Genomic DNA, 26,570 nt, shown 5'->3' on the forward strand with positions numbered 1-26,570 from the left:
TTTCGGTCTGATGCCTCAGCAGTGTTCTCTCCGTTTCCAGTCAGGTATCTAGTGTCGGCTTCGCCCATGCATTTTGGGCCCAGTGGTCCACGGACAATGATTGGTATGCTATCCGGACTTGTGTAGTTGATGTACATATTTGTATATACTGAATTTTAAATTTTGACTATCTTATTTTTCATGATTACACTGGTTACAATCATTTCCTTTTGTCCTTGCGTTCTTCCATGGGGTGGGGGTGTATATGTAATGTTGCTGCATGTATTTGTGTGTATGTTGTTATGGGTGAGGGTGGGGGTGGGGGTATTGCGTGTTGCGTGTGTGTGTCACTCTCTCCCCCTCCTCCCCTGTGTTGTAGGTGCAGTACTCACCATGGTCGACGCCGCCGCCGTTCGTACTCCTGGTAGATGAGAAGATACACCACCATTGGTAACACCTGCAGTTCGGGCTCCATGGCATCCTGGTTCCTCGTTGGGTGTCGAGAGGTGAGTGTTTTCCCTTCTGTGTACTGTTTCCATCGTGCTTTTGATCGCGTTGGTTCCGCCCCGGAAAAGGTGGCGGATAGGCATCTTGAAATACAGTGGGCGGTACTTTGTCTTCCACCTGTCTGTTGGTGGTGACCGCCGCAGTGTTTGTTTCTACCGCCGTGGCGGTCGGAGTGTTAAAGTGGCTGTCTATGTTGGCGGTTTCCGCCATGGTAGTGATTCAATTTTTTTTCCGCCGGTCTGTTGGCGGTATTACTGCCGCTTTAACACCGACCGCCAGGGTTGTAATGAGGGCCTATATCTTTCTGGCCATATAAACAGGGACCCCGAAAATCATGGAATTTGGACCATGCACGTCCGATGAAAAGTAAAGTGGATAGCTAGGTATTATTCTCACACACTGCCATTCTATGTGAATATTCTCTCCTCATACTGCATTATGTGCAGGCTTTAGTGCCTCTGAATTTACCCTACGTTTCATATTCCTACTGCATTACTATATACTAAATTTTGGTAAATTAACCATATTCCTCCTTACAAAACATAAAGTCCCCTTCTGAATAACCACTCCTGCAATACCAAAACGTTCTAACCTATCTACTCATCCCGCTCCCATAACTAAAATTGTCTCATTCTGCGCTAATCTTTCCTTGCCCCCTCACTATACCTAACCTTCTCCACTCCATTTACTCAACCCCCTTTTCCACTTACATTAACTTACTCTAATAATTACACCTAACTCGTATTAACTTAATACATCATCACCCGAAAACAGCTCTGAAAAACTTCCCAAGTCCATGTGTGATGTGCTGCTCCAGTCCAGGTTTTTTCTTTGAATTCTGGGACTTGTTTGTCCAGTTATAAAACAGGCCAGCAAGTCCAAGAATTCAAATAAAATTCTGGACCTGAGCAGCACATCTCGCTTAGACCTGGGTAACTTGGCAGCTATGTGAAAATTGATAACATTCTTCAGTTTTTGTAGAGCACAAGACTAACCTAATAGCCAATAAATCTATAACCAGGGCACAAGTCGGGGGTAGATAGCACCCGTCTAATATTTTCACAGTGTGGACGTCGTCCATGCTGCAAAGAAGTTGGGCCCCTCTGAAATATGCTAAACTCGTCCTGTGTAATTTTCAGATACCGGGACACATTCAGCAGTGCCTGCACGTTGTCTGCTTTCAGTTCCTAAGCATCAACAAGCAGGTGGCGAGGGAGCTTATCAGATTTAAGCTGGGCCCACAACAAAGGCCGAAGTTAAAGGGCCATCAGGCCTCCTTTTGCTGGAGTATTTTGTCTGGGAGCCATCTGGAGCCTCACACCAAGATGCAAATGCAATGCAAGGGAAACAAAGGCCCGCAGCTTGTAATTACTTCACAGGTACTTAGGAGACACGTGGGTTTGTCTTTGTTCTGGTCCTCTATATAAGAGATATGCATGCACTATAAGAATGTCAGATATGTAGATCTGTTTCAGTGTTTACACAAATAATTTAAAAAACACTATTTTGTTCTTTTTCTTTTATAGCGCTACTCATCCCAATGCATGGTGTCAAAGGGTTTTACATCACAATTACACATTATACATTGACAATGAATCATACAAGTGTGTAAAGCAATGTACAGGATGTATACATAATCCAGTGAGGGTTACAAGGTGTAGGGGTCACATGTCCTTCACAGATCACTGTGCTATATTAGAAGTATTCTAATTTTTGAACTGCATGTAACAAAAATATCTCTGTGTTAAAAGCAGTAGCCTACTTGCCTACTTACCTATCTATATAAAATAAAAATCTGTCTTCTGCATGGTACATAAAGTGCTTTGCAGGAGCCAAAGTAACTCTCTATGCTACTTTGATTTAAAACTCCAACTAGACAAAACACAGATCTCACCAGCATGGGCATTAAAAGGGGAGATTCTCCCCTTTCAAACGTGGCCTTCCTGAAATGGTTTCCTGGCCCTGGATCGCTGCGACCCAGGGCCAGGAAATCCCACTAGACACCAGGGATTTCACTTGGGGGGTCGGCCCCCTCTGAAAGCACCCCCACCCGGGGCTTATTTTTTTATAAAAAATGTTAGTTTACACCTGGGTGGGGGGCACGATCACGCCCCCCCCCATGGGTTAAAAAAACAAAATTGAATAAATATATATATTTTTAATTAAATTGACAGGGGGTCGCCATTGAGCAGGGCTGACCCCCGTGGGGGCATTTTGTTAAATAGCTGTATGGTTTCCCTGGTGGGCACTATGGCCCCCCAGGGGAAACTGTACAGCTATTAAGAAATATATATATATATATATATATATATATATATATATATATATATATATAGATCTATATAGATAGATATGTATATCTATATAGGTATGTATATCTATCTATATAGATATGTATATCTATATAGATAGATATGTAGATCTATATATATTTATTTATATATATATATATATATATATATATATATATATATATATATATATATATATCGGAAGATCACTTTTGTCAAAGTGTGTGGTTTCCCTGGGGGCTGCGATCGCCCCCCAGGGAAACCACACCCACATATAAAAGTGATCTCTTAACATCTTAACATATATATATCTTCGCCACCAGTTCTCTTGCAGCTTGCGTCTTGAAAGCAATGCACATACTTCAACTGACGCATTTCCACTGTAGCTTTTAGGCAGCAATAAAAAAGTCATGTAACTCTTATGATTATGTTTCTGCTAGAAAAGGATCTGACATTTGTCTAGTTCCAGTTTTGATGCCATAAAGTAGCGCAGAAGGTTTATATGCCTACTGCAAAGATCAAAACTGTATTATATGTGAATAGCTGACTGGATTAGTAAAGCCAGCCATTACTTGCGCTATAATTCAAATGAAATGTATGTGTGAGGGGGGCAATGGAGAGATGAAGGGCACTTTTCCTGGGTGGTAGTGAGGGAATCCGTGGAGGAGGTCATGGGAGTGGGAGCACCAATAATGATTGTTGGACTGTGCGCTAGAGGCGCTAAAAACTGTGATGATTGATATGTGACAAGGTGAAGTAATGGTGTGTCTTTTTTCTTTTTTTGAGTGTCTTGAGAGAACGCGCTGATTGAGGGAAGAAGCAAAGGTAAGGGGTGACCTTTTCTGTTGCACACATCACAAACACACCCACCAGCAATTTTGTGACTGTTTACGTAGGCTAGTGTTTTAGAGCAACAGTTTAACCAGTAGCAGAGATGGCGTCTCGTTAGATGACGGCTGCTCAAGCCCTAACTCGGGTTATAGAGGACAGCTCTGAGGTAGGGTCAGAGACTGAAACAGCATCTGAGGGATAGGACAATGGTGCAGACTCTGGGAGTGATTTTTCATTCAGAGGAGTCCCATCCAATAACTCCTCTTCCAGTGATTCTGAGGGAGGTGATGAGGACAGCTCTGCTGTCCCTTCACAATCAGTCTGTACAGTGGGACAATAGCGGGTTAGCCTAACTCAGAGAGCAAGTGCATTTGGCGGCAAGCACAGAGAGAGTGCTCTCTTGGGAACTCCCCAATTTAGTTCATCCCCAAATTCCACTGCCAAATCATATTATGGAGACATCAAAATTATCTATCACAAAACAAGCTGGCTTTGTGAGGCCGGCACCTGCATTTTCGGTCCTGGGCTTGGGAAACCTACCAAACCCAGTCATTTCTAGAAACTAGACACCCGGGGGAGTCCACAGAGGTGTGGCTTGTGTGGATTGCTCAAACTACAGGAATATGTTGGGATCCACAAAATTCCTACCACCCAGTGTTTCCCTACCTGTCCTGATAAAAATGCTAGCCCACTTCAGTGCTTGTACCTAGTGCCTGCATCAGGAATGGATCACTCCAGGGTCAACAGTTGTCCTCATGTAAGGACTAACATTGACCATTGTGTGATCTATTCCTGACACAGGCACTAGGCCTACCCACACAAGTGAGGTACCATTTTCATTAGGAGACTTTTGGGAAAGGCTGGGTGGAAGGAAATGTGTGGCTTCTCTCAGATTCCAGAACTTTCTATCACTGAAATGTGAGGAAAAAGTGTTTTTTTGACAGATTTTGAAGTTTGCAAAGGATTCTGGGCAACAGAACTTGGTGAAAGCGCCACAAATTACCCCAGTCTGGGTTCCCCAAGGTGTCTATTTTTAAAAATTGCACAGGTTTGGTAGGTTTTCCTAGGTGTCGGCTGAGCTAGAGACCAAAATCTACAGCTAGGCACTTTCCAAAAAACACGTCAGTTTTCAATGTAAAAATTTGATGTGTCCATGTTGCGTTGTGGGGCGTTTCCTGTCTCGGGCAGTAGGCCTACCAATACAAGTAAGGTGCCATTTTTATCGGGAGACTTGGGGGAATGCTGGGTGGAGGAAATTTGTGGCTTCTCACACATTCCAGAACTTCCCATCACCGAAATGTGAATAAAAAGTGTTTTCTTGCCAAATGTTGAGGTTTGCAAAGGATTCTGGGTAATAGAATCTGGTGACAGCCCCACAAGTCAACCCATTCTGCATTTCTCTAGGTGTCTAGTTTTAAAAAATGTGTAGGTTTGCTAGGTTTCCCGAGGTGCCGGTGGAGGCCACAATCCACAGCTAGGCACTTTGCAAAAAACAGGTCAGTTTTCTTTGGGACAATGTGATGTGTCCACGTTGTGTTTTGGGGCATTTCCTGTCGCAGCCACTAGGCTTACCCACACAAGTGAGGTATCATTTTTATTGGGAGACTTGGGGGAACAGAGAATAGAAGAACAAGTGTTAATGCCCCTTGTCTTTCTCTACATTGTTTCCTTCCAAATGTAAGACAGCATGTAAAAAAGAAGTCTATTTAGAAATGCCCTGTAATTCACATGCTAGTATGTGGACCCAGGAATTCAGAGATGTGCAAATAACTAATGCTTCTCAACACCTTATCTTGTGCCCATTATGGAAATACAAAGGTTTCCTTGATACTTATTTTTGACTCTTTATATTTCACCAAATGAATTGCTGTATACCTGGTATACAATGAATACCCATTGCAAGATGCAGCTCATTTATTGGCTCTGGGTATCTAGGGTTCTTGATGAACCTACAAGCCCTATGTATCCCCTCAACCAGAGGAGTCCAGCAGATCTACCATAGCTGGAAAAAGGTATAGAAGAAAACGTGGCCGGAAATGGCTCTTTTCTCACCTCAATTTCAATGTATTTTTATTTTAGCTGTTACTTTCTGTAGGAAAACCTTGAAGGATCTACACAAATGACCACATTGCTAAATTCAGAATTTTGTCTACTTTTCAGAAATGTTTAGCTGTCCAGGATCCAGCATTGGTTTCACACCATTTCTGTCATAACTGGAAGGAGGCTGAAAGCAAAAAAATAGAAAAAATGGGGTATGGCCCAGTAAAATACCCAAATTTTGTTGAAAAATTTGGTTTTCTGATTCAATTTTGCCTGTTCCTGAAAGCTGGGAAGATGGTGATTTTAGCACCGCAAACCCTTTGTTGATGCCATTTTCAGGAAAAAAACATGCTTTCTTCTGCAGTCCTTTTTTCAGATTTTTCTAAAAAAATTGAAATATTAGCTGTATTTTAGCTAATTTCTTGGTCTCCTCCAGGGGAACCCACAAACTCTGGGTATCTTTAGAACCCCTAGGATGGTGGAAAAAACAGACCTAAATTTGGCGTGGATAGCTTATGTGGACAAAGCGCTATAAAGGCCTAAGCACAAACTACTCCAAATAGCCCAAAAATGTGTCACCATGGGTGTGGTGGGGGGGGAGGCGCAGCAGCTAAGGTGTTAATAATCCCTGAGATTTACTGGCACACAAAGATCTCTTCAGTAGGTGCCATAACTGCATGAGATCTTTTCAAATGCATCCTCTGCAATCAATTAAGCAGAACAAATTTACTGTCATATTTCTACTTGCGTTAAATTTCTTTCTGACAGAGTTGTTAAAAAAAATAGAGGTATAGGTTGGGGCACAGATTTTGTGTCACAGTTGTGTCACTTTTTGTGAGGATTTTCGGTGCCACACAAATCCTATTTGCGTGGCTTTGTTAAAAACAAATCATAAGGCAATACATTGTACTGCCTTGCATCAGGTAGACTTTACGTGGGTGGAGCATGGGCTTTACTGTGTATCCACCTGTAGGCGGGTGTCTTCCACCACGCCTACAGACTCCTCCGACTGGCGCTGCTCGCGCGCGTCGGAGTTTGGCGTTTGCCATCCCCCATGGTAACGTGGTGGCGGCACCGGACGCCTGGGACTCGGATTTCTGGGTCCCGGGTATAGAAAACTGCGACGACGGACTCGAGGGGCGGTCGGAGGAGTCTTCTGATGCAACGGCCTCAAGAGGAGGGAACCGAGCATCGGGAGACGCGGCGCACGTAGCAGAGGGAGCCAAGATTGAGAAGCCGGAGCTTCTCAACGGGAGAAGAAGACGCGGGGAGAAAACCAGCCCGCAGGAGACGAGCACTTTCTGCCACGTCCCAGGAGGGGCGTGGCTAAACAAGGTACAGTCCTTGTTTAAAGGACAAGCCAGCCCTTACAAACAGGGAAAAGGGGAGGAGAGAGCGGGAGGGGAGGAGGAGGTGGGGAAGAGGGGGTTAAAAGGGGAAACCAATACTGCTAATTAGAGGAATAGACAGCCTATAACCCTTGGATCTGATTTATAGCAAGAGCTACCGGGGAGCACTAAGGGTGTTTGAGTGTAACACCTGTGTTTCTGCCTCACACACTACCGGGTCTCTCTCTTTCTCTCTCTCTCTCTCTCTCTCTCTCTCTCTCTCTCCCTCTCCCTCTCCCTCACTTTCCCATTGTCTCTCCCAATCCTACTTTCGTGTTAAAGATATATATACACCCGACTTACCTTCCATTCCGCTCCTTTGTTTTTCGGTACACCGGGAGTCCACGTCAAGTCGGCGCCAGTCAAGACAGGGGCCTATAAAGAACACCAAAGGAGAGGGACATTAAAGAAGACATCGCACAAAAATCTAAAACCACAAGCTTGCACAAGAATCTTAAATAAATATCACCTTCACTTACAATACGTCTCCGAGTCCTCCATACCACCCTCACGCCCTGTAACACCACCCATGTATTCTCACGCAAACCCGTATTTAAAAAACGTGTAAACACAGGTTTTCTCCAAACTGGTGCAACTACCTGAGGCTGGCATAACAAGGAAGAATATCTTTATTTTCCTGGTTATTGCCTCTTTGCATGTATGCTGCATTCTGCTGCTCACATACAAAAGGAAGTAGCCTAATAGGATAGTTGTTGCTTTCTTTGTAAAAAAAAAATCCATTGCATTATGTCATGCATCTACCCATGTATTTTGAGTACAAATATTCACAGTCTTCTTAAGACAGGCACACTAGTGTTCCCTGGGCCAACACTCAAGTCCTATTGCTCTGTATAAGGATCATAGTTATTCCCTATTTACTTAAGGTGACATTGCAGCTAGGCCCCACTTCTGAGTTCAAGTCTTAGAAGTTCCACGATGGCCTTGAGAAAGTCAAAGTCTCTCCACGCCGTAGCGCGTTAGAACAAGCTGCCCCCAAGGCCCAGTGGCCCGGTATTCAATCTTACCTGCTCTTGCTGGAGTGGTTGTCCGCAGTGCCTTGGGATGTGTCTGTGGCCTAGCGGTGAGCAGAAGTCTGAATGCTACGCTAGAGGTGACAGGTGTCCATGCGCTCCTTCTGCTATGTGGTAAATTTCCCTGAATCCGGCAGCAGGACTTGGGTGGTCCTGATTTGTTCAGTAGTTGAATTGTTGCTCTTCCTCTACAGGTCATGGCCTGCTTCTCCTTCATGGCTGCATGCTGCTCCAGAGCAACGGCCCTCTCATGGCCCCTTCCCGGCATACTGGGGATGTAAGAGCCCACAGAGAGCCAGGGCCCCTTCAGGTCACAGCTTTGTACAGGGTGGCGACCCTCTTCTGCAGACAGTGATGCACCAGGGCAACAGCCCTTAATCTTCATAGCAGCCTCCTCCTGACAAACAGAGGTTGTGGGTAGCAAAATATTTTTCTGCTTTCACTTTGTGCTATTCAGCCACTAGATTGATATCTCTTTTTTTTCTCCTATTTCACATTAAAGGTTACTATTTTGTTTTTATTTCTTGGTGAATAAGCTTAGAGTGTGGTTGGCATGAAGAAGCCGCATGAAAATCAAGCGCATCCATATGTGGCATAGATTGGTGCAACATTACACCCTATTAACAGAAAAGAGAAATGCGCCCAGGATCACACAGTTTGGTCAAGCTGGGAAGCTGAAATTGATCCCAGGTCAATAAATGTTATTGTTTTGGAGCAGCGTAATTTTGGGTCCACCCTTACACGTCACATATATGCAATATTTATATATATATATATATATATATATATATATATATATATATATATATATATATATACATATATATATATATATATATATATATATATGAGTGTATATATATATATTTATATATATATATATGTGTATATGGACCTGTACTGGTGTGTTAGTGAAATACTGCTAAATTCGGTTTTCACTACTGCAAGGACTCTCACTTCCATAGGATAACATGGAGATGGCCTTGAAATATATTTTAAGTGTAATATTCCATTGGGAGCAGATAAAGATATGGAGTTTGGAGTTTGGTGTCTCTGAATTCAAAATTTAAAGATACATCTTTTGGTGAAGTTGATTTTTAAATTGAAAGTTTGAAAATGCTACTTTGAGAAAGTGGGAATTTTCTTGCTTAACCGTTCTGTGCCTCTGCCTGTCTGTAGAATACACGTCTGGGTCAGGATGACAGTTGGGCTGTTTGTGAGATCGCTCTATACAGTCACACAATGGGAGCTGAGGTGTGCCCTGCATATTCTGATGGGTCTTCCTGCGCTAGAGTGGTGGGAGGAGCTGACACTTGCACCTGAATAGGGCTGTGCCTGTCCTTACACGAAGCAGTCTTCAACCCCTTGGACTGTGTCTGGGGCCAGGGCAGGGAAATGCATGGCCTTGTGCACTACAAAGACTTCTCTTTGAAGTTTGTCTACTTTAAAGACAGAAATGGGTATAAGTACTGGACCTCTGACCCCACAAAGTTAGAATCCTGAGGACATTCTGCCAGGAAGAAGAGCTGGATGCTGTAGGAGGGACTGCCACTCTGCCTGTTGCTTTGATGTGCTGGCCTACTGCTTGCTGCATCTGTCTTGGCATTGAAAGGACTGAACTTTGCTTTCTACATCCTGCTTTCCGCGGTTCTCCATGGTCTTCAACTAAGCTGGCCTCCTGTTAAGACGTCTCAGAGACATCAAAGTCTTCACCTACCGGTGCCTGGGCACTTGTGCTGAGAGTACTGACTTGCCAAGTGGTGCCTACTCCAGTCCCTGGGCCCTTGGAAGTGGAAGCTGGTGACCGGAAGGAGAAAATCCACTCACCGATGAGCTGCGGCAAAAAAATCAATGCAGTGCCTGTCCCACGGCTAAAGAATTGACATAGCGCCGGTCTTGTGGCTGGAGAATCGACACAGCGCCTGTTTCAGTGCGATTCCATCTACTCATCGAGTCTGGATTTTCCATGCATCGTCTCTGGATGTCAATTTCTCATCGATCCCACACCACAGTAAGGAACCGAGGCTGCGTGCCTGGAAATCGATGCATCACTTTTCCTGTGAGGAAAGAATCAACGCATCACCTCCCCTGCCAGTAAGGGACCGACACATCATCTCACCTGTGAGGAAAGAATAGATGCATCATCTCCCCTGCTCAGTGAGGAACCAACGCATTGATTTGCTTTTTTGGCGCCTTGCCTCCCCTGCGGCCCGCATCGCCTTTGTTTTTAAAGCATCCTGGGTAATGTATGTTAAAAGGATACAACCATTGATTCCTGTGGATTAAGACTCACCTAAACCTTTAAAAAGAGATATCTTTACTTGTGTATGTTGGGTTTTGTCATTTTGGTCTGTTTTTCTCAGATAAATATTGGCTATTTTTCTAAACTGGTGTGGAGTACTTTTGTGGTGTTTTCACTGTATTACTGTGTGTGTATGTGCGTACAAATACTTTACACATTGCCTCTGCGATAAGCCTGACTGCTTGAGCCGAGCTACCAAGGGGGTGAGCAGGGGTTATTTTGCTGTGTGACTCCCTTACCCTGACTAGAGTGAGGGTCCCTACTTGGACAGGGTGTAAACCACTGCCAACTAGAGACCTCATTCCTAACATAACGTTATTATTGTATTAATGTAAAGTGCTGCACTTGAACTCAGTGCTGGAGTGCACTCATTGTAGAACAAAAAAATTGTATACTCTGTGTGCCTTAACCCTATTAAAAGAAATGTAGCCATTTGAAATGAGATAGAAACAATCATCACATTATTGAATGTATTTCCATTACAAACTAGAAGAGTTTGTGTAAATGTGTACTGTTTTCACATTTACATTTAAATATGTAGTTCGCAGTTGCATTTATATTCATGTATTCAAAGTGGCATTGCTTTTATCCAAAACTGTAATGAGTTTTTTTTAATACATGTATTAACATTCTCATATATTTCTAGTTATATGTGCACAACTGACACGTATTAAATGTGAACCATAGAATTATACGTTTAAACTTGACATGACTCAGCTTGCATTTCTTTTTACATTAAATTTTATTTTCCATTTCTGCTTGTATGTCTTTTTCTCTACAGGAACGTTCACATGAATTGTTAGCTTGAGAATAAATGTTATACTATACTAATGATAGGGAGCATGAAAAAGAGACCTTGATGAGGAAAATGGAAAGACAGGGTGTTAACTGACAGTCTCCATTCAGTAATGTAGCAAAGAGTCACAGGTGACCAGGGTGGACATAGTTCCCAGGACTGATCTGGGAGAATATACAATTGTTGCAGTTCACAACGTGAGAATGGAGAGGACAAGAGAATCCCTGATATTGTGAATAGAGGGGGTTGCTTAGAAGATTTGTGTGGTATTAACTAGTGCCCTCACAGGTTACTACAGGAGACTATTCCTTTGGACTTTAGGAGGTGCAGACCTCTATGCTTTCTCTGTTTTTGCCCATTAAGCTAACACTCACATATTTCTCTAGAAGACTCTTGATCGCGCTTCTGAAATGCTGACACCTTCCATGATATGCAAGTGTAAATACATTTTCTCCTTTTTTGACATTTTCCCTGACTTTTTTAGATTGTTCCTGATTTACCTATTTTGATTTATTTAGGTCCTAAGCTATATGACTTAAGAAATTACTCATGTTTAGGAGAGAAGCTCGAAGACTCTTTCTGAGCATCTGATTTTATTGCTTATTTTCTGTATTGCTGCAACTGAACTTCTGGTTTGTCTCATGTTGATTCACCTAAACTTCTTCAGAGGATTTGGATAAGTTGTTATAATCCTGTATCCTGCAACATGTTGAGACTGATATATATTAGCATGTTAACTTGTAATAAAACTACTTAACTTTATTCTTGAATCTTGGTCCTCATTGTATAGCCTAATGTGTTACACTGTTAACTGGAAATTGTTTTGACTAATGCTAACTCCCTTCACCTCTCGACTCAACAAGAACAGTTCATCAGGTAAACAAAATTGAGAGAGAATAGCCCAGCGCTCCATCAGTTTTGATATTCACAATTGCAGTTTCTAGTATTTTTTAATGCAATTTATGAACTGTGCTTTGTTCTTGGGGCCACATTTGGTATGCCTAGCTACTAGCACTTGGAGGCCTGTCTACTGTAGTTAGTGAGGCACTAAATTTCATCCCCATTTGGGTGGGAAATGTCTTTAAGCATGGAACTTAAGTCACAGGTTTAAGTATCAATCAGCTTTCATTTGGTAAATCTTGTAGTGCTCTCAAATGTACTAATTATACACCTATTAAACATATATGTAAGGTTGTTAGGTTTGGTGTCACTTCTTATGATGTCACTTCCTATGAGGTCAGGGGTTGTGATGCCACTTCCTGTGGTGCCACCTGCGATGTTACACACTGTGATGCCATGCATTATGATGCGACTTAAATGTTGCTTAACTTGGGTAGTTCCCCTACTTCTTTTTAGAGTTGAACGCTCAAACGATGGCCTGTTGTAATGTCTCTGTGGGATTTTAACCATGCCCACTCTTGCTATTCATTCTTTGTTGGGCTTGTCTTAAATGCTTCATTTTTAGGTTGAGCATTACAGCGTGCAAGCGCTGCTTTTCCGACGTGTTGGTATGTATCTGGGCTTCTAACCACGCCCACCAACACGCCCATCGCTATCACTCATTCATGGGCTTGCCTTTCAAAAATCCTTTGTGTTTGTTGATAAATGCCTTACGTTTGTCCTGCCTTGGGGCGCTGTTGTGATACCGCCTAGGCCATGGCCCATGTTACATGTATACTTGCACTTTTGCTGATAACTTTGACTGCGAGTGAACTTCTTTTTCCTTTTGTGTCTCTCCTTTGCGCTCATGCTCATGGCGGCGATGCTGCTTTGAATCAGCTCACCTATGTCAACTGTTTTACTGTTCATTTTCAATTTATGTGGCAAGAAAAGTCCAGTTATTAATTTACAGCACTAATATCGCTAATTCGAGCAAACGCGGACCCAATGTATTGAAAATGCGTGTTTTAGGTATTGTGTGAATGTGTCCTTTCTATTAACCACTGGATCAAGCACTATTACTAACTTCGGGAAACAGAGTAGGGTGCTGCCTGCAGTAAAGCACTTCAACGCCTCGTCAGAGGTAGTAACCGCTATATAAATACAATTACGGTATTCTTTATGATAAATAGTACCTGATTAGTTTAAATTGCCTATAAACTAGCGTCACAGTGGAAGACAGTCGAAGATTACATGATACAATTGCTTTTACTACCATTTGGAATCTTTGGGTTAACGGCCTTGAGTCTTGCGAACGACACTATTTTTTCTAGTCTTTCTTTTGTTTCTACTGTGTAAACTTTTGTGACGCCGGAAGTGAATTGTTGCGTCTTTGGTCTGTGGCTGAACCGCGGGGGCACAAGATACGCTTAAGATGGCGCTCTCCGACACTGCGGGAGGGAAGAATGAAAACTCGAACGGACAGTTGACGTCCACGGTGGTGACCCCGCAGAAAATCCGCCAGCTCATCAGCGAGGGGATCGCGGTTGAACAGACAGGCTTTATACAGAGGTGAATGCACCGGGTTCTCTACAGGCAGATTGAAACGGTTGGTAGTAGGGAGTGATGTTACAGTATGAATAACCCACCTGAACACGGAGAGCCAGCTTGGCGGTATTATGGAAAGGAGGTTTCAGCTTTCAGAGGATAGATCCAAAACTTGCCAATGAGCCTGGCAATTGATGCGAAGTGCCTAAGAGGCCGTACAGGGAATTGTGTTAGTGAGGGTGAAGCTAGAAATTGGGTGAAACTAGAAATGTAAAGGATGGTACTGGGGAGAAGATAACAGTTAAGTGACCACACTTCTTCAGCCATTCTCTTGTTTTTAAACAGGTGCACACTGCTTTTCGGGACTTTGTTAAACTGTCACATTGATGTTGACTTAAAATCCAGGACTGGCTAGTCAGTGACATTGGAACCACCGGATAGCTATGAAAAATAATGTTTCCGGTCTTCGAGATATTGTGCCGTGATGGTCAGCACTGACAAAAGGCTTCTGCCAATGTGTTAAATCCAGTGCTTGAAATGGAAAAATAGAAGCGCATGTACTCTGTGTCATAGTACCTGCTTGTTTCTGAGAAGTGCAGGTACTCTCCAATTAAACGTATTACGTTTTGCTTGAGAAGTGCAGGTACTACCCTTCCTAAAATAAAAAAGTGCTGGTACTCTCTACCTGACAGTACCGGCCCATTTAAGCACAGGATCATGTCTGGTTTGTAGTTTAGCAGACGATAAGGTGACATCCTTTAATTATAATATTAGCCCATCCTTCAAAATTAGCAATAATATTAACTGTGGAACCAAGTTTGTAGTATATATCTTACTATGTAAATGTCAGATAATATATGTTGCCAGCAATATAAGACTATTAAGGGACAGAATTTCTTAACATTTTGGAGCGGTCAAGCTACCCATTTACTCTAAATACTCTTGAATGTAAATTGTAGGACGATCATCGTAATTTTCAGTTCCCTGGGTTGGAAGTAGTATTGATGGATGCAAGAGCAGGTAACCGAGACTTGAAACTGAGAAGGAAAAAGGCATTGTGGCTCCTGAGACTCAAAGCACTAGAAGAAGGTTTCAATATAGACTATGAATTACATTACATTTTAGGTGACTCATAGAACAGTCGTAATTCGCATACACTTGAAATTGTTATTGAAGTTTCATACAAGTTGGTACTTGATGGGACAGGAATTCGTATAGGTGTTTAATTCATTGAAAATTATATTATTAACTCATGTAAGTGATACTACCATAAGTTTTAGACCAAAAAATTGAGACCACTACAACTTGCACTACATATGTGTCAGTACTAACATGATTCACATTAATATAGGCACATGTAAGATCATCTTATTGACGGATTGTAGTTTTAGTGGCCAGTGTCCTGTAAATTATGTTGGATTATATTGAGGACTATCAGTGATTCGTTACTTTTAGATATTTGAAGGGTACTGTGATCGACTATATACAAGCTTCAGGTATTCAAATATGAGATTCATTTTTAGATAGCTTTGGCTGGCACGTGTCCGCAGTGTTTATTGTGGGTTTTATTTTATATATGACTTAGTTAAGGTAGTGATTCTCTCTTTGTGATGTGTGATCCTTATTAGAAGCAAGATACTCTGAAGTGACAAGTTGTTATTAAAATATTGATGGTAGATTGGTGCTGCTTAGCGCATCTTGTGTATACTGTGGTTTTACGTGATGAAGGAATATACTCAGTTGGGGTTCATAATTTATTTGATAAGACTTTTGCATACGTACGGATTTATTGTGGTTAGTTTTGGATAAATAATTGAGAATAGTAGTTCCTTTGTCAAAAGAAATTGAGTAACGGCCACTCACTATATAGAGGCTAGGAAATGACAAGGTGGCCACTGTTTAGCGTGTGTGTTTGTCACTTTGATTTGATGTGTGGTTTCAAAACCATGAATGAAAACACCTAATCTTGGTTAAGATATGTGAGTAGTAATTTTAGATGATGGTATATATAATCGCTTATTTTCTGTATAATTTAATAGCGCACTAGGCACCGTAGGAGTGGCACTTTGGTTGACATAATTATATAAGATGTAATGTTAGTTGCTAATGTAGTAACGATTTGTATTCTACCGTGATTTTGCTAATTGGGATAAAGTTGTAGTTTTTGAGTTTCAGTTACGTGTAGATTGAAATAGTCCTCTCTCTAGTGGGAGTATAAAACAGCAGCAATTTGGCATTGATCCAGAACGCTACTAAGAAACATGGAATACTCTCCTGTATGGTAAGTGTTATTCTTGCGGCCCGTAAATATTCAAGACCAATTTGTGTTCGAGTTTGTCATTAAAAATGAACCTTTTGGTGACGTGTTATGTCTTATTATGTTTTTATAGGCACAATACTTTCCCGCTACGGATTTACTTGTTATTATGAACTCGTAAGAGTGTTTAGATACCGGGTGTGTATGGGTTCTTGTTTTATGGTTCTTAGGTTTTGAGCTGTTCTTTGGGTGATTATCTTGATCACATTATATGTGACTTTCTGGTTAAGACGTGTATCTCGTTTACTTTATTAACTTCACAAAATTATGTTTTATTGTGTTTTGGACCAGGCTCACAAATGTTTATGGTGCTATTTACTAATTCAACATGATAATGTGTAATATTAATGAATTGAGATAAAACGATCTAAAATGGGTTCTGTTATTACTTGCAGTGGTTACATTGTGACGTATGCTATCTAAGATATATGGGTACATTTCATTATTTTCAGGCGAGACTTTATTTTGGTACATCACATATGAACATGGTGTGGTGGTTTAGGACTTTTATATTTTGTGCTGCTAGTGGACTTGTTGGAGGGTGTCAAATTACTGGTGTGCAGCACATTTTACATTATTTTTATGTTATCTCTATCTAGGTTATTACAGATTATGAACCTTAAATGAGACGATTTCCCTATTTTTTTGCTTGTTATGGACTAAGAATTCTATTTATTTTGGAGGTTCTTTTTGATTTGTCCGCTGATATTTCAAACTTCACATGAGACTACTTGTCACGCTATCATGGTGGAGGCATGCTATTTATTAATTTGATAAATGTAACATAATGTACTACATTTCTATCCCGGACGAAGTATAGTTTGATGTACCCATCCTTAGACGAAAACCGTATTGGCTAGGAGAATCTATTGATGCTGACCTTGACTTTGAATAAATGAACGAGAACACTATATACAAAGGAGTGGACTACGATTATTGTCGAGTGCTCAAGATTTTTAATGCTTATGTATTTGTCCTTTAGATGAAAATCTGGTAGCTTTTCTTTATCTTCGAGCACGCAATGATATATTTCATATTGTATATGCAATGTGGACACTAAAGTGTGTGCGCGCCGAACACAGGGACGGCTCCTCCATTAGGGCGGAAGAGCATTGACCTCCCTTCCAGCAGCGGCAACTGCAAAACCTTTACAAGAAAAAGAAAACTGTGTTTTTTATTGTTCTCTTGTAAAGGGGTGGGGTCACTGGGGTAACTAGCAGTTAGGGGGAGTGCACAGCACGACCCCTCAGTGCGCATGTGTGGTTGGCCGGCACATGCGCATTAGGCTCTCTCCAGCCCAGCAACACAGTTGCCCGACTGGAGAGAGCATGCACAGGCTCCCAGTCTGCCTGGGTGCGCCCAGCCAATCCTAATGCTGCCCTGAGCAGTGTCAGGCTTGGTCGCAGGGCAGGCTGGGAGCTTGTGCCTGCAGCAGAGGAGCGGATGGAGTGGTGCGACGATTGAGGTAAGCGTTTTTTTTTTTTAACAAATATTATTGATTTAATGTTTATTTCACCCCACGTCCCCTGCGCAGCCCTGCCTCTTCCGGGAGCAGCAACTGGCCTAACATATCCAGCTTCCTTTCTCCATTTTTTTTTCTTCATTGTTAACCTAAAGACACTGTTAAATTAGTTATTAAATGGCTGATGGGCGGCTGGAATGATCCGATGTATCAGTTGTAATTCAGAGGCCTTGGTCTTGACGGGCTGGTGCATTAATTGTATGGCCGGCTACTCTCCCTCACTCTTCCAGAGGTTATCAGAGTGATCTTTTTGATGGGAGAGCTTCACAGGCTAGGATGGGCGCTTGGCTGGACAGACTCCCCTTTGGAGGGGACGTTGGCTGGGGCAAGTGGTGCATTTGGAAGGTTTCCACTACTGGGATTTGATATGGATTACTGTGTTGGCAGATGTGTGTCGCGGTTACACCATGTATTCATTTGCTGATCTTCAGACCTAGTTTGCTTTCTCATGCACCCAGTTCCATAAATATTTACAAGTGCATCACACCCTCAGGTGTTATGATGCTCGCCTAAAGGAACTCCCACCCTTTAGAGGCACGATTATTGATGCAGAGGCTGTGCCCTGGAGGTATTTCCCAGCTGGATTGTGCCCTTTTAAGATAAACACTGGACTCACTCCGGCAGAACTGGGAGGGATGGATTGAGAAACTGGAGGAAGTTGAGTGGCAGGAGGCATGTATGGCTCCTAGGGAGCTAGTGATCTCTGCCCGTTTGCTTTTGGTCCAGCTACAGTACCTCCTCGAACCCTACTTGACTCAACAGTGACTAGGTTACGGAGCTATGCTTTCAGACCCCAGATGTACCTGCTGCAAGTCTCCCAACAGCAGACTTCTTTCATATAGTTTGCAGTGTCCACAGATTGCTCAATACTGGTCTCAGATTAGCACTGCCCTCTTTGCGATTCTCAACATATCAGCCAGCTTGACTCCGAAGGTGGCTCTGTTGGGAATAATGGATGATTTAGGGGGACATTAGAGACAAGGCCCTGGTGGGGTTGGTGGCCCTAGTGGTCAGAAGGGATGTAGCACAATTCTGAAAACAACCAGACCCGCTGAAGTTGGCGCAGTGGTGTGCTGGCATGTACTGGTGCGCCAAACAGGAGGAACTGATCTATATTGCCAGAGAACGTCCGCAGAAATTCTTTAAAGTTTGGGGCATATGGTGGGGCTACCATGGGTTGCCCTCTATGATGGGTACGTTGCCTTTTAAGGTGGTTTGATTTGCAGTGGGTGGCATGTGAGATTGAGACTAAAAATGAGGAGCTTTCTTTCTGTTTATGGTCTTTTGTTTTATTTTATATTACTTATTTAAAAATCAAATAAAATTTGTTGATCAAAAAAATTAGTTATTAAAGTTTCAAGACATAGAGTTAATTTATTAAACGCAAAATATTATTTGCCGAGATATGTGTGGGTCCGTAGAGACCTCTGAAGCCTTTGACTCCTTGGTGATTTTTCAATGCACATGATAAAAACACAGCAACCAACTGTCAAATATAGCTGAATATAATGAGGCACGGAACATCCTAGTTAAAGCATTCCTAAGGTATCTCTACTTCATGCATGGGAGTAAAGGCACAGACTTTAAATGTATAACCTCTCTATATTGTATAGAAGAATAGCTTGTGACATACTAAACAAAGACTCCTGCGTAATGTCTAGATGCTCATCACATCTTGACTAACTACTGTCAGCCAGGTCTAATGAAACGTTTTTTGGGGGGGCGAAAGGCTCGAATGTGATCACTCTGCATAGACTATCAAAATAATATATTAGTAAAAGCAAGGACGCCTCAATGTGCTTGCAAGTAGTTTTTCTAAAGAAATTAGTTTGAAAGGAGTATAGTTAATATAGCTGGACAAACCAATCAATACCAAAAGAAGTCAGAGGGGTATGGTGTGATTTAGCAAAAAAATATCACTTGGTTATAGAAGAAGGTAGAGGTGAACCTTGCCGTGGCAGGGTATGATGGAAATTGTAAAAGGCAAGACTATGAAGACATTCTGAGTACTGGAGAGAAAATGAACAGAAGCTGCACAAAACACAAACCCCCTCAAAGAAGTTCCCATAAATGGTGGGAAAAGTACTCAATTGAGTTGTACCATAGCGCACACATATCAAAAAATTTAAGAACGAATTTAGTATCAAAATCCTGCTCTCTTTTACATGGGTAACATTCAGTAGGAAATTAAGATGATGAGTGGTTTAGGTTCTCTCTAACTATATACAGAAAGTTGTGGTCATCAGTATTGCATCCTATATGGTGGGAGCTCTTCAAACTCTTACTGTGCCTGAGTCTCAGAGGGACGCAAAACAACTCATTATACTTAAAAAAATAGTTTGCATTTATTTACAGTTTTGTCATAACAAATTAACTGGTAAAGATCAGCATATAGAATCATGCTACGTGACATAAGTGTCCAAAATGTCGTTTTTTTGTTAATCGAGATATCCTCAAACAAGGCGGGTTGCTATTTTTAAAATGTTTTTACTATAACTTCCATTTTAAATGTCTACCAGTAAATGGGTGGCGTTTGGTAGACTATATGTACATGATCATTTTTAGAAGTGTGTTTGACAATGGAGTGATGAATCCCCACCAGTAAAGTGTTTTCGCTTTACACAGACTAGTCAATATCCTACATCAGTGTTGTTTGAAAAGCATGAAAACCAATGTGCAATAATGTGGAGTCAACATAGTGTCATTTTAGGTTACTTGCTTCCTTCTAAAGAACTGCCCATCTCAGTTTCGTGTATAACTTCAAGTTCCGTTTTACAGCTGGCTCAAAGAGGGTAAGTGCCTTGCTTGAGCAGGATGTTGACCCACATGCTCTATTTTTAATAATGTGTGGTACATATCAAGGGAGTCTGTTATCATAATCTTTTTCTACTAGTTTCAAGAGGAGCATGTCCCACCCCGTCACCTGCAGATCTCCACTTCATGCCCTCTCCTGCTTAACCAGGGCATTGAGCTGTGCCTCTGCCCACTTGGAAATTTCTCTCATCCACTCTGATACGTGGATGAGCAGTTTCCTCCTTGACATAGGTTACTGCCTTTTGACCAGAATTAGAGCAAAATAAATTTGCATATCAATTAATTACATTTTGGTTCACACTATCTCATCAATATTGGGACTACCAATAACAGTGCGTCCTTGCAGCTTTTTCTTGAATTTGAGGATGTCAACCGAATAGTATGCCATGGAGAGACTTGACCACAAAATGACTTAGAATGTTATTTTGAATCAGCTTAAAGCCAGCATTCCTGGAAACCAATTCCGGTTATCTGATCGCAGTCTGTCATTCCCAGTCAGTCAGTTCTTGAGATCGTCGGCCCAGGTCACATGCAGCACTGCTAGGTATAATTTCATCGTGTTCAATAAAGTCACATGTTTCTACTGCCGCCCAACACTAACAACATTGACATCACAGTGTGAGTTTGAAGCAACCCGCTTTTTGTTTCCAGAGTCTCTTGAAAAAGTTTAGTTAATACATTGAATATTAAAAATGTTTCCCAGTGGAAGGTGATACCCTTCCTGGGAGAGCTGTAATGGGTGTCCTGTGACACTGTCAGCTAAATCTCCCCTATCCCCTCCCACAACTATATTTCCACATGAGTTTGTCTTGCAGGTTTCCTGTAACACCATACTACTAATTCATAATAGTAGTTCAGGTGTTTAGGCCACCTTTGTGTTTGTGTGGGGTAACACCCTGCTCCAACAATATCTGCTGTGTCCGTTAATTTTAGAAAGAAATGTATTTTGTTTGCATTGTTGTATAACTAGTTGAGTCAAGACATATTGTGTCTTTTGACATATTTTGACATATTGTGCATGTATTGGACCTCCTGCGTTGTAAGGCCCATCAACAATTGTTTTGTTTAAATTCTAGAGCACCTAATCCCCCCTCTCTAACAAGCAATTGTAGTTTTTCCAATAACGTTTTGTCACTGTGTCCCTAGCTCCCTTTTGACACCCATGTGAGATTTGTGACGTTGACAACTAAACTTTTAGCCATTTGTAGTGGCAAGGCAGTAAAAATGTAAAGGTGTCATGGCAAGACTATCATTTAGACTAGAACCACTTTACCTTGTGTTGTAATCTGCACTCAAGTCCAAAAAACTCAACATTGGGCTGGTCAAGTTTACTCTACTGATGTTTGATTTAGTATACTGCACCTAGATTTAAGCTCCCTGGTAAGGGCAAGTCGGGAAGATCTCAAGATTCCCCCTTATCTACAGGCTTACACGAGCAGAGACTAGTTTATTTTGTTCGCCGTCAAGCCTGATAGTCTTCTCACTGTTCAAAAATAACCAAAACCTGATTCGGGTCATTATCTGCCTCTCTCAGATATAATAATACATTGTCCGTGTAGAGGAAAATCCTATTCATATACTTCTGTATCCCCAGACTCCATTGCTCACTCTTCTGATTAAATATTGCTGCCGTGGGCTTCTTGGCCTAAGCAAGCAAAGGGGGAAGCAGTTGGAAATTCTGATGCCTGCCTTTTTTGCTTCTGGCTCTTTGATATGAATAAAGCAGTCAGCTCTGGGGAAGTATTTCCTCACTGAAGCCCATATAGTCTAACACAGTTACTAAGTACTCCATCAGATTCCTTCTCCTTGTCGATAGACACCAGTGCTCATGCATCTGAGGATCTTCCACTAATGCTGTGGAAAAGACTGCTGTTTTTCATTGCTGTATTTCTTAGTTGGATAAAAGCTGATTGGTCTCAGTGAATCGGGCTAGGCAGAAGCAGTGAAATCCTATCTACTAGTATTTTACTTAATATATTCCAGTTTAAAGCATCAAAAGGGGGTAATATGAGCACAGTATTAGACCGTGTCTATTCTGCATTAGGGCATGTGTAGAAGAACAAAATGATTACTTTGTGTCAGTGGGTTATAAGGCATGCTGTCTGTCAGATTCCACTTAGTTAACCATTTATAAAGGCTGAAGATGTCTTAAAATGCTTATGTTTGACAGTGCTATAAAGAACCTTCCCTCTCAAATTCAGAACATAATCAAAGACACCCTAGCTCCCAATAGTGTTGGTGTCTGCAAAAGTGAGAGAGTCTTGTTTTGATGCGAATTCTAGAATTCAGTTTGGGATGTATTAGGTGCATATATACAGATCACTGCTAATGGTTTTTCATCCAACAGGGCGCCTATACTCCAAACTCTACCCCATGGGTCAAACTTAATAATATTATCTACAAAGAGGTGCCAGGCATGATACTTATCCATGTTCCTCTAGCATAAGATGACTATGTAGTATACAGTTGCATACTCTCCATTTCATATTTACTCTTGCTCCTTCAAGTTGGAGCACCCTCTTGAAGACTGGTCAAGTAAATGCCACATCTAGAGAGGTAAAAATAAAATGTGTGTGTGTGTATGTGTGTGTGTGTGTGTGTGTGTGTATATATATATATATATTATTTCTCCATTCCTCTTAACTTCTGAGGTGAAAGCTTCTATGCATTAGATGTATACACGTGTAAGTGAATAAAATGTTCTGTGTGAGATTGCCTTACTTTTGAACTGTTTCTTTTTGGCAACAAGATGAGGCTGTCACTTTTGCTGCTGCTGGGTGTATATGACCCGTTTATACTATCTATTCATTGTCTTATACACCTCTACTTAGGCATCAGTTAGTACTGATTCCTACCTGTCCAAACATTAAGCCGGACAGTTTCTGCAAGTTGAATAGGCCCAGAAACACAGAACGTGGGGGTGCGACCATAGCACTGAAACTCAGTGATTTGTACAGTTTACAGTACGTTCTCTGATGTCAAGGGTGTGCCTTGTCAGTGTAGTTCAGTGTCCTGATCCAAATTCTCTAAATCAGTGGGGATTTCTATCATTGTGCAATCCGTCACCCTCTAAGGGATGCTGCGTGCTGGAGAACTCTAAAGGGTGAGCTCTGCCACTATCCCTGACCAATCGTCCGGCGCCTGTCCATCAAAGTTTTTTACTCTATTTCTCTGCTTCCATCTGTTGTATCTTCTGCTTGCTTTTCCTCTTCAGAGCCTCAGCACACTTATCTGAATATCTACAGACTACCTTTCTTCCCATTCTCATGTAGTTTCCGTGTCTGTAAAGAAGTGTGAATCTTGATCATCAAGGATTTTCAGCTTAGCTGGAAAAAAAACAATTCTGGGTTCAGCTCTATTGACCTGAGATCCAGCTTGACCTCCGTGAATGTTTTGCTGCTGCGGGATTGCAGCTGAAGTGTCCTGAAAAAGAATATATTTTTCTTTTTAACTGTGTGTACAGTTTTGTCAAGTTTGCTGAAGTAGACCACCCTGGTCTCTATAGTTAAAAATACAGGCCAGCATTTTTCAAGGAGGGGAATCGGGCTAGACAGTCACCACCAGAACTCTATGCTTTTTTTCTGTGGCGATGAATTTAAAGAGATCGCTTGGTGCAACATGAGTGGAGATCCTTTTTTCTTGATACGGTTCCATTTTAGGTCCTCCAGTTTTCTCTGGCAGCCTAACAATTTGAACATTATTTCTTCAAGATCTGCCCCTGAAACTGCACATGCTCATAAGTATATGTTACCCGTTTCTGAAGTTTTTTCACTGAGGGTTGTATTGTGGCCAGTGATGATTCACTTTCTCTGACTGTATCTTGTACTGATCAGCTCTGAGCAGGACGTGGCCTATTATTTTGTGAATAATGTTGTAAGGAAATGCCTCCTTGGCATGGTTGCCCCCTGACTTTTTGCCTTTGCTGATGCTATGTTTACAATTGAAAGTGTGCTGAGGCCTGCTAACCAGGCCCTAGCACCAGTGTTCTTTCCCTAACCTGTACTTTTGTATCCACAATTGGCAGACCCTGGCACCCAGATAAGTCCCTTGTAACTGGTACTTCTAGTACCAAGGTCCCTGATGCCAAGGAAGGTCTCTAAGGGCTGCAGCATGTCTTATGCCACCCTGGAGACCTCTCACTCAGCACAGACACACTGCTTGCCAGCTTGTGTGTGCTAGTGAGAACCAAACGAGTAAGTCGACATGGCACTCCCCTCAGGGTGCCATGCCAGCCTCTCACTGCCTATGCAAGTATAGGTCAGTCACCCCTCTAGCAGGCCTTACAGCCCTAAGGCAGGGTGCACTATACCATAGGTGAGGGTACCAGTGCATGAGCATGGTACCCCTACAGTGTCTAAACAAAACCTTAGACATTGTAAGTGCAGGGTAGCCATAAGAGTATATGGTCTGGGAGTTTGTCAAACACGAACTCCACAGCACCATAATGGCTACACTGAAAACTGGGAAGTTTGGTATCAAACTTCTCAGCACAATAAATGCACACTGATGCCAGTGTACATTTTATTGCAAAATACACCCCAGAGGGCACCTTAGAGGTGCCCCCTGAAACTTAACCGACTGTCTGTGTAGGCTGACTAGTTCCAGCAGCCTGCCACACTAGAGACATGTTGCTGGCCCCATGGGGAGAGTGCCTTTGTCACTCTGAGGCCAGTAACAAAGCCTGCACTGGGTGGAGATGCTAACACCTCCCCCAGGCAGGAGCTGTAACACCTGGCGGTGAGCCTCAAAGGCTCACCCCTTTGTCACAGCACCGCAGGACACTCCAGCTAGTGGAGTTGCCCGCCCCCTCCGGCCCCGGCCCCCACTTTTGGCGGCAAGGCCGGAGAAAATAATGAGAATAACAAGGAGGAGTCACTGGCCAGTCAGGACAGCCCCTAAGGTGTCCTGAGCTGAGGTGACTCTAACTTTTAGAAATCCTCCATCTTGCAGATGGAGGATTCCCCCAATAGGGTTAGGATTGTGACCCCCTCCCCTTGGGAGGAGGCACAAAGAGGGTGTACCCACCCTCAGGGCTAGTAGCCATTGGCTACTAACCCCCCAGACCTAAACACGCCCTTAAATTTAGTATTTAAGGGCTACCCTGAACCCTAGAAAATTAGATTCCTGCAACAACAACAAGAAGGACTGCCTAGCTGAAAACCCCTGCAGAGGAAGACCAGAAGACAACAACTGCCTTGGCTCCAGAAACTCACCGGCCTGTCTCCTGCCTTCCAAAGAACTCTGCTCCAGCGACGCCTTCCAAAGGGACCAGCGACCTCTGAATCCTCTGAGGACTGCCCTGCTTCGACGACGACAAGAAACTCCAGAGGACAGCGGACCTGCTCCAAAAAGACTGCAACTTTGTTTCAAGAAGCAGCTTTAAAGAACCCTGCAACTCCCCGCAAGAAGCGTGAGACTTGCAACACTGCACCCGGCGACCCCGACTCGGCTGGTGGAGAACCAACACCTCAGGGAGGACCCCCGGACTACTCTACGACTGTGAGTACCAAAACCTGTCCCCCCTGAGCCCCCACAGCGCCGCCTGCAGAGGGAATCCCGAGGCTTCCCCTGACCGCGACTCTCTGAAACCTAAGTCCCGACGCCTGGAAAAGACCCTGCACCCGCAGCCCCCAGGACCTGAAGGACCGGACTTTCACTGCAGAAGTGACCCCCAGGAGTCCCTCTCCCTTGCCCAAGTGGAGGTTTCCCCGAGGAAGCCCCCCCCTTGCCTGCCTGCAGCGCTGAAGAGATCCCTTGATCTCTCATTGACTTCCATTGCGAACCCGACGCTTGTTCTAACACTGCACCCGGCCGCCCCCGCGCCGCTGAGGGTGAAATTTCTGTGTGGGCTTGTGTCCCCCCCGGTACCCTACAAAACCCCCCTGGTCTGCCCTCCGAAGACGCGGGTACTTACCTGCTGGCAGACTGGAACCGGGGCACCCCCTTCTCTCCATTGAAGCCTATGCGTTTTGGGCACCACTTTGAACTCTGCACCTGACCGGCCCTGAGCTGCTGGTGTGGTGACTTTGGGGTTGCTCTGAACCCCCAACGGTGGGCTACCTTGGACCAAGAACTGAACCCTGTAAGTGTCTTACTTACCTGGTAAAACTAACAAAAACTTACCTCCCCCAGGAACTGTGAAAATTGCACTAAGTGTCCACTTTTGAAATAGCTATTTGTGAATAACTTGAAAAGTATACATGCAATTGAAGTGATTCAAAGTTCCTAATGTACTTACCTGCAATACCTCTCAAACAAGATATTACATGTTAAATTTGAACCTGTGGTTCTTAAAATAAACTAAGAAAAGATATTTTTCTATAAC

The 26,570-nt window shown here is 42.8% G+C and overlaps 1 protein-coding gene across 1 annotated transcript in view; it reads left to right on the forward strand.

Annotated features, from left to right (window-relative positions):
• The first annotated feature begins 13,427 nt into the window (after positions 1-13,427).
• ZC3HC1 (zinc finger C3HC-type containing 1) overlaps positions 13,428-26,570 on the forward strand; it is a 121,338-nt gene continuing 108,195 nt past the window's right edge. The window contains exon 1 of the mRNA XM_069229337.1: positions 13,428-13,616. Coding sequence (XP_069085438.1) covers positions 13,480-13,616 — 137 coding nt within the window. The 5' untranslated portion in view covers positions 13,428-13,479. The remainder of the gene's footprint in view (positions 13,617-26,570) is intronic.

The sequence above is a fragment of the Pleurodeles waltl genome, chromosome 4_1 (genome assembly GCF_031143425.1).
Source record: "Pleurodeles waltl isolate 20211129_DDA chromosome 4_1, aPleWal1.hap1.20221129, whole genome shotgun sequence".
NCBI classification, from domain to species: domain Eukaryota; kingdom Metazoa; phylum Chordata; class Amphibia; order Caudata; family Salamandridae; genus Pleurodeles; species Pleurodeles waltl.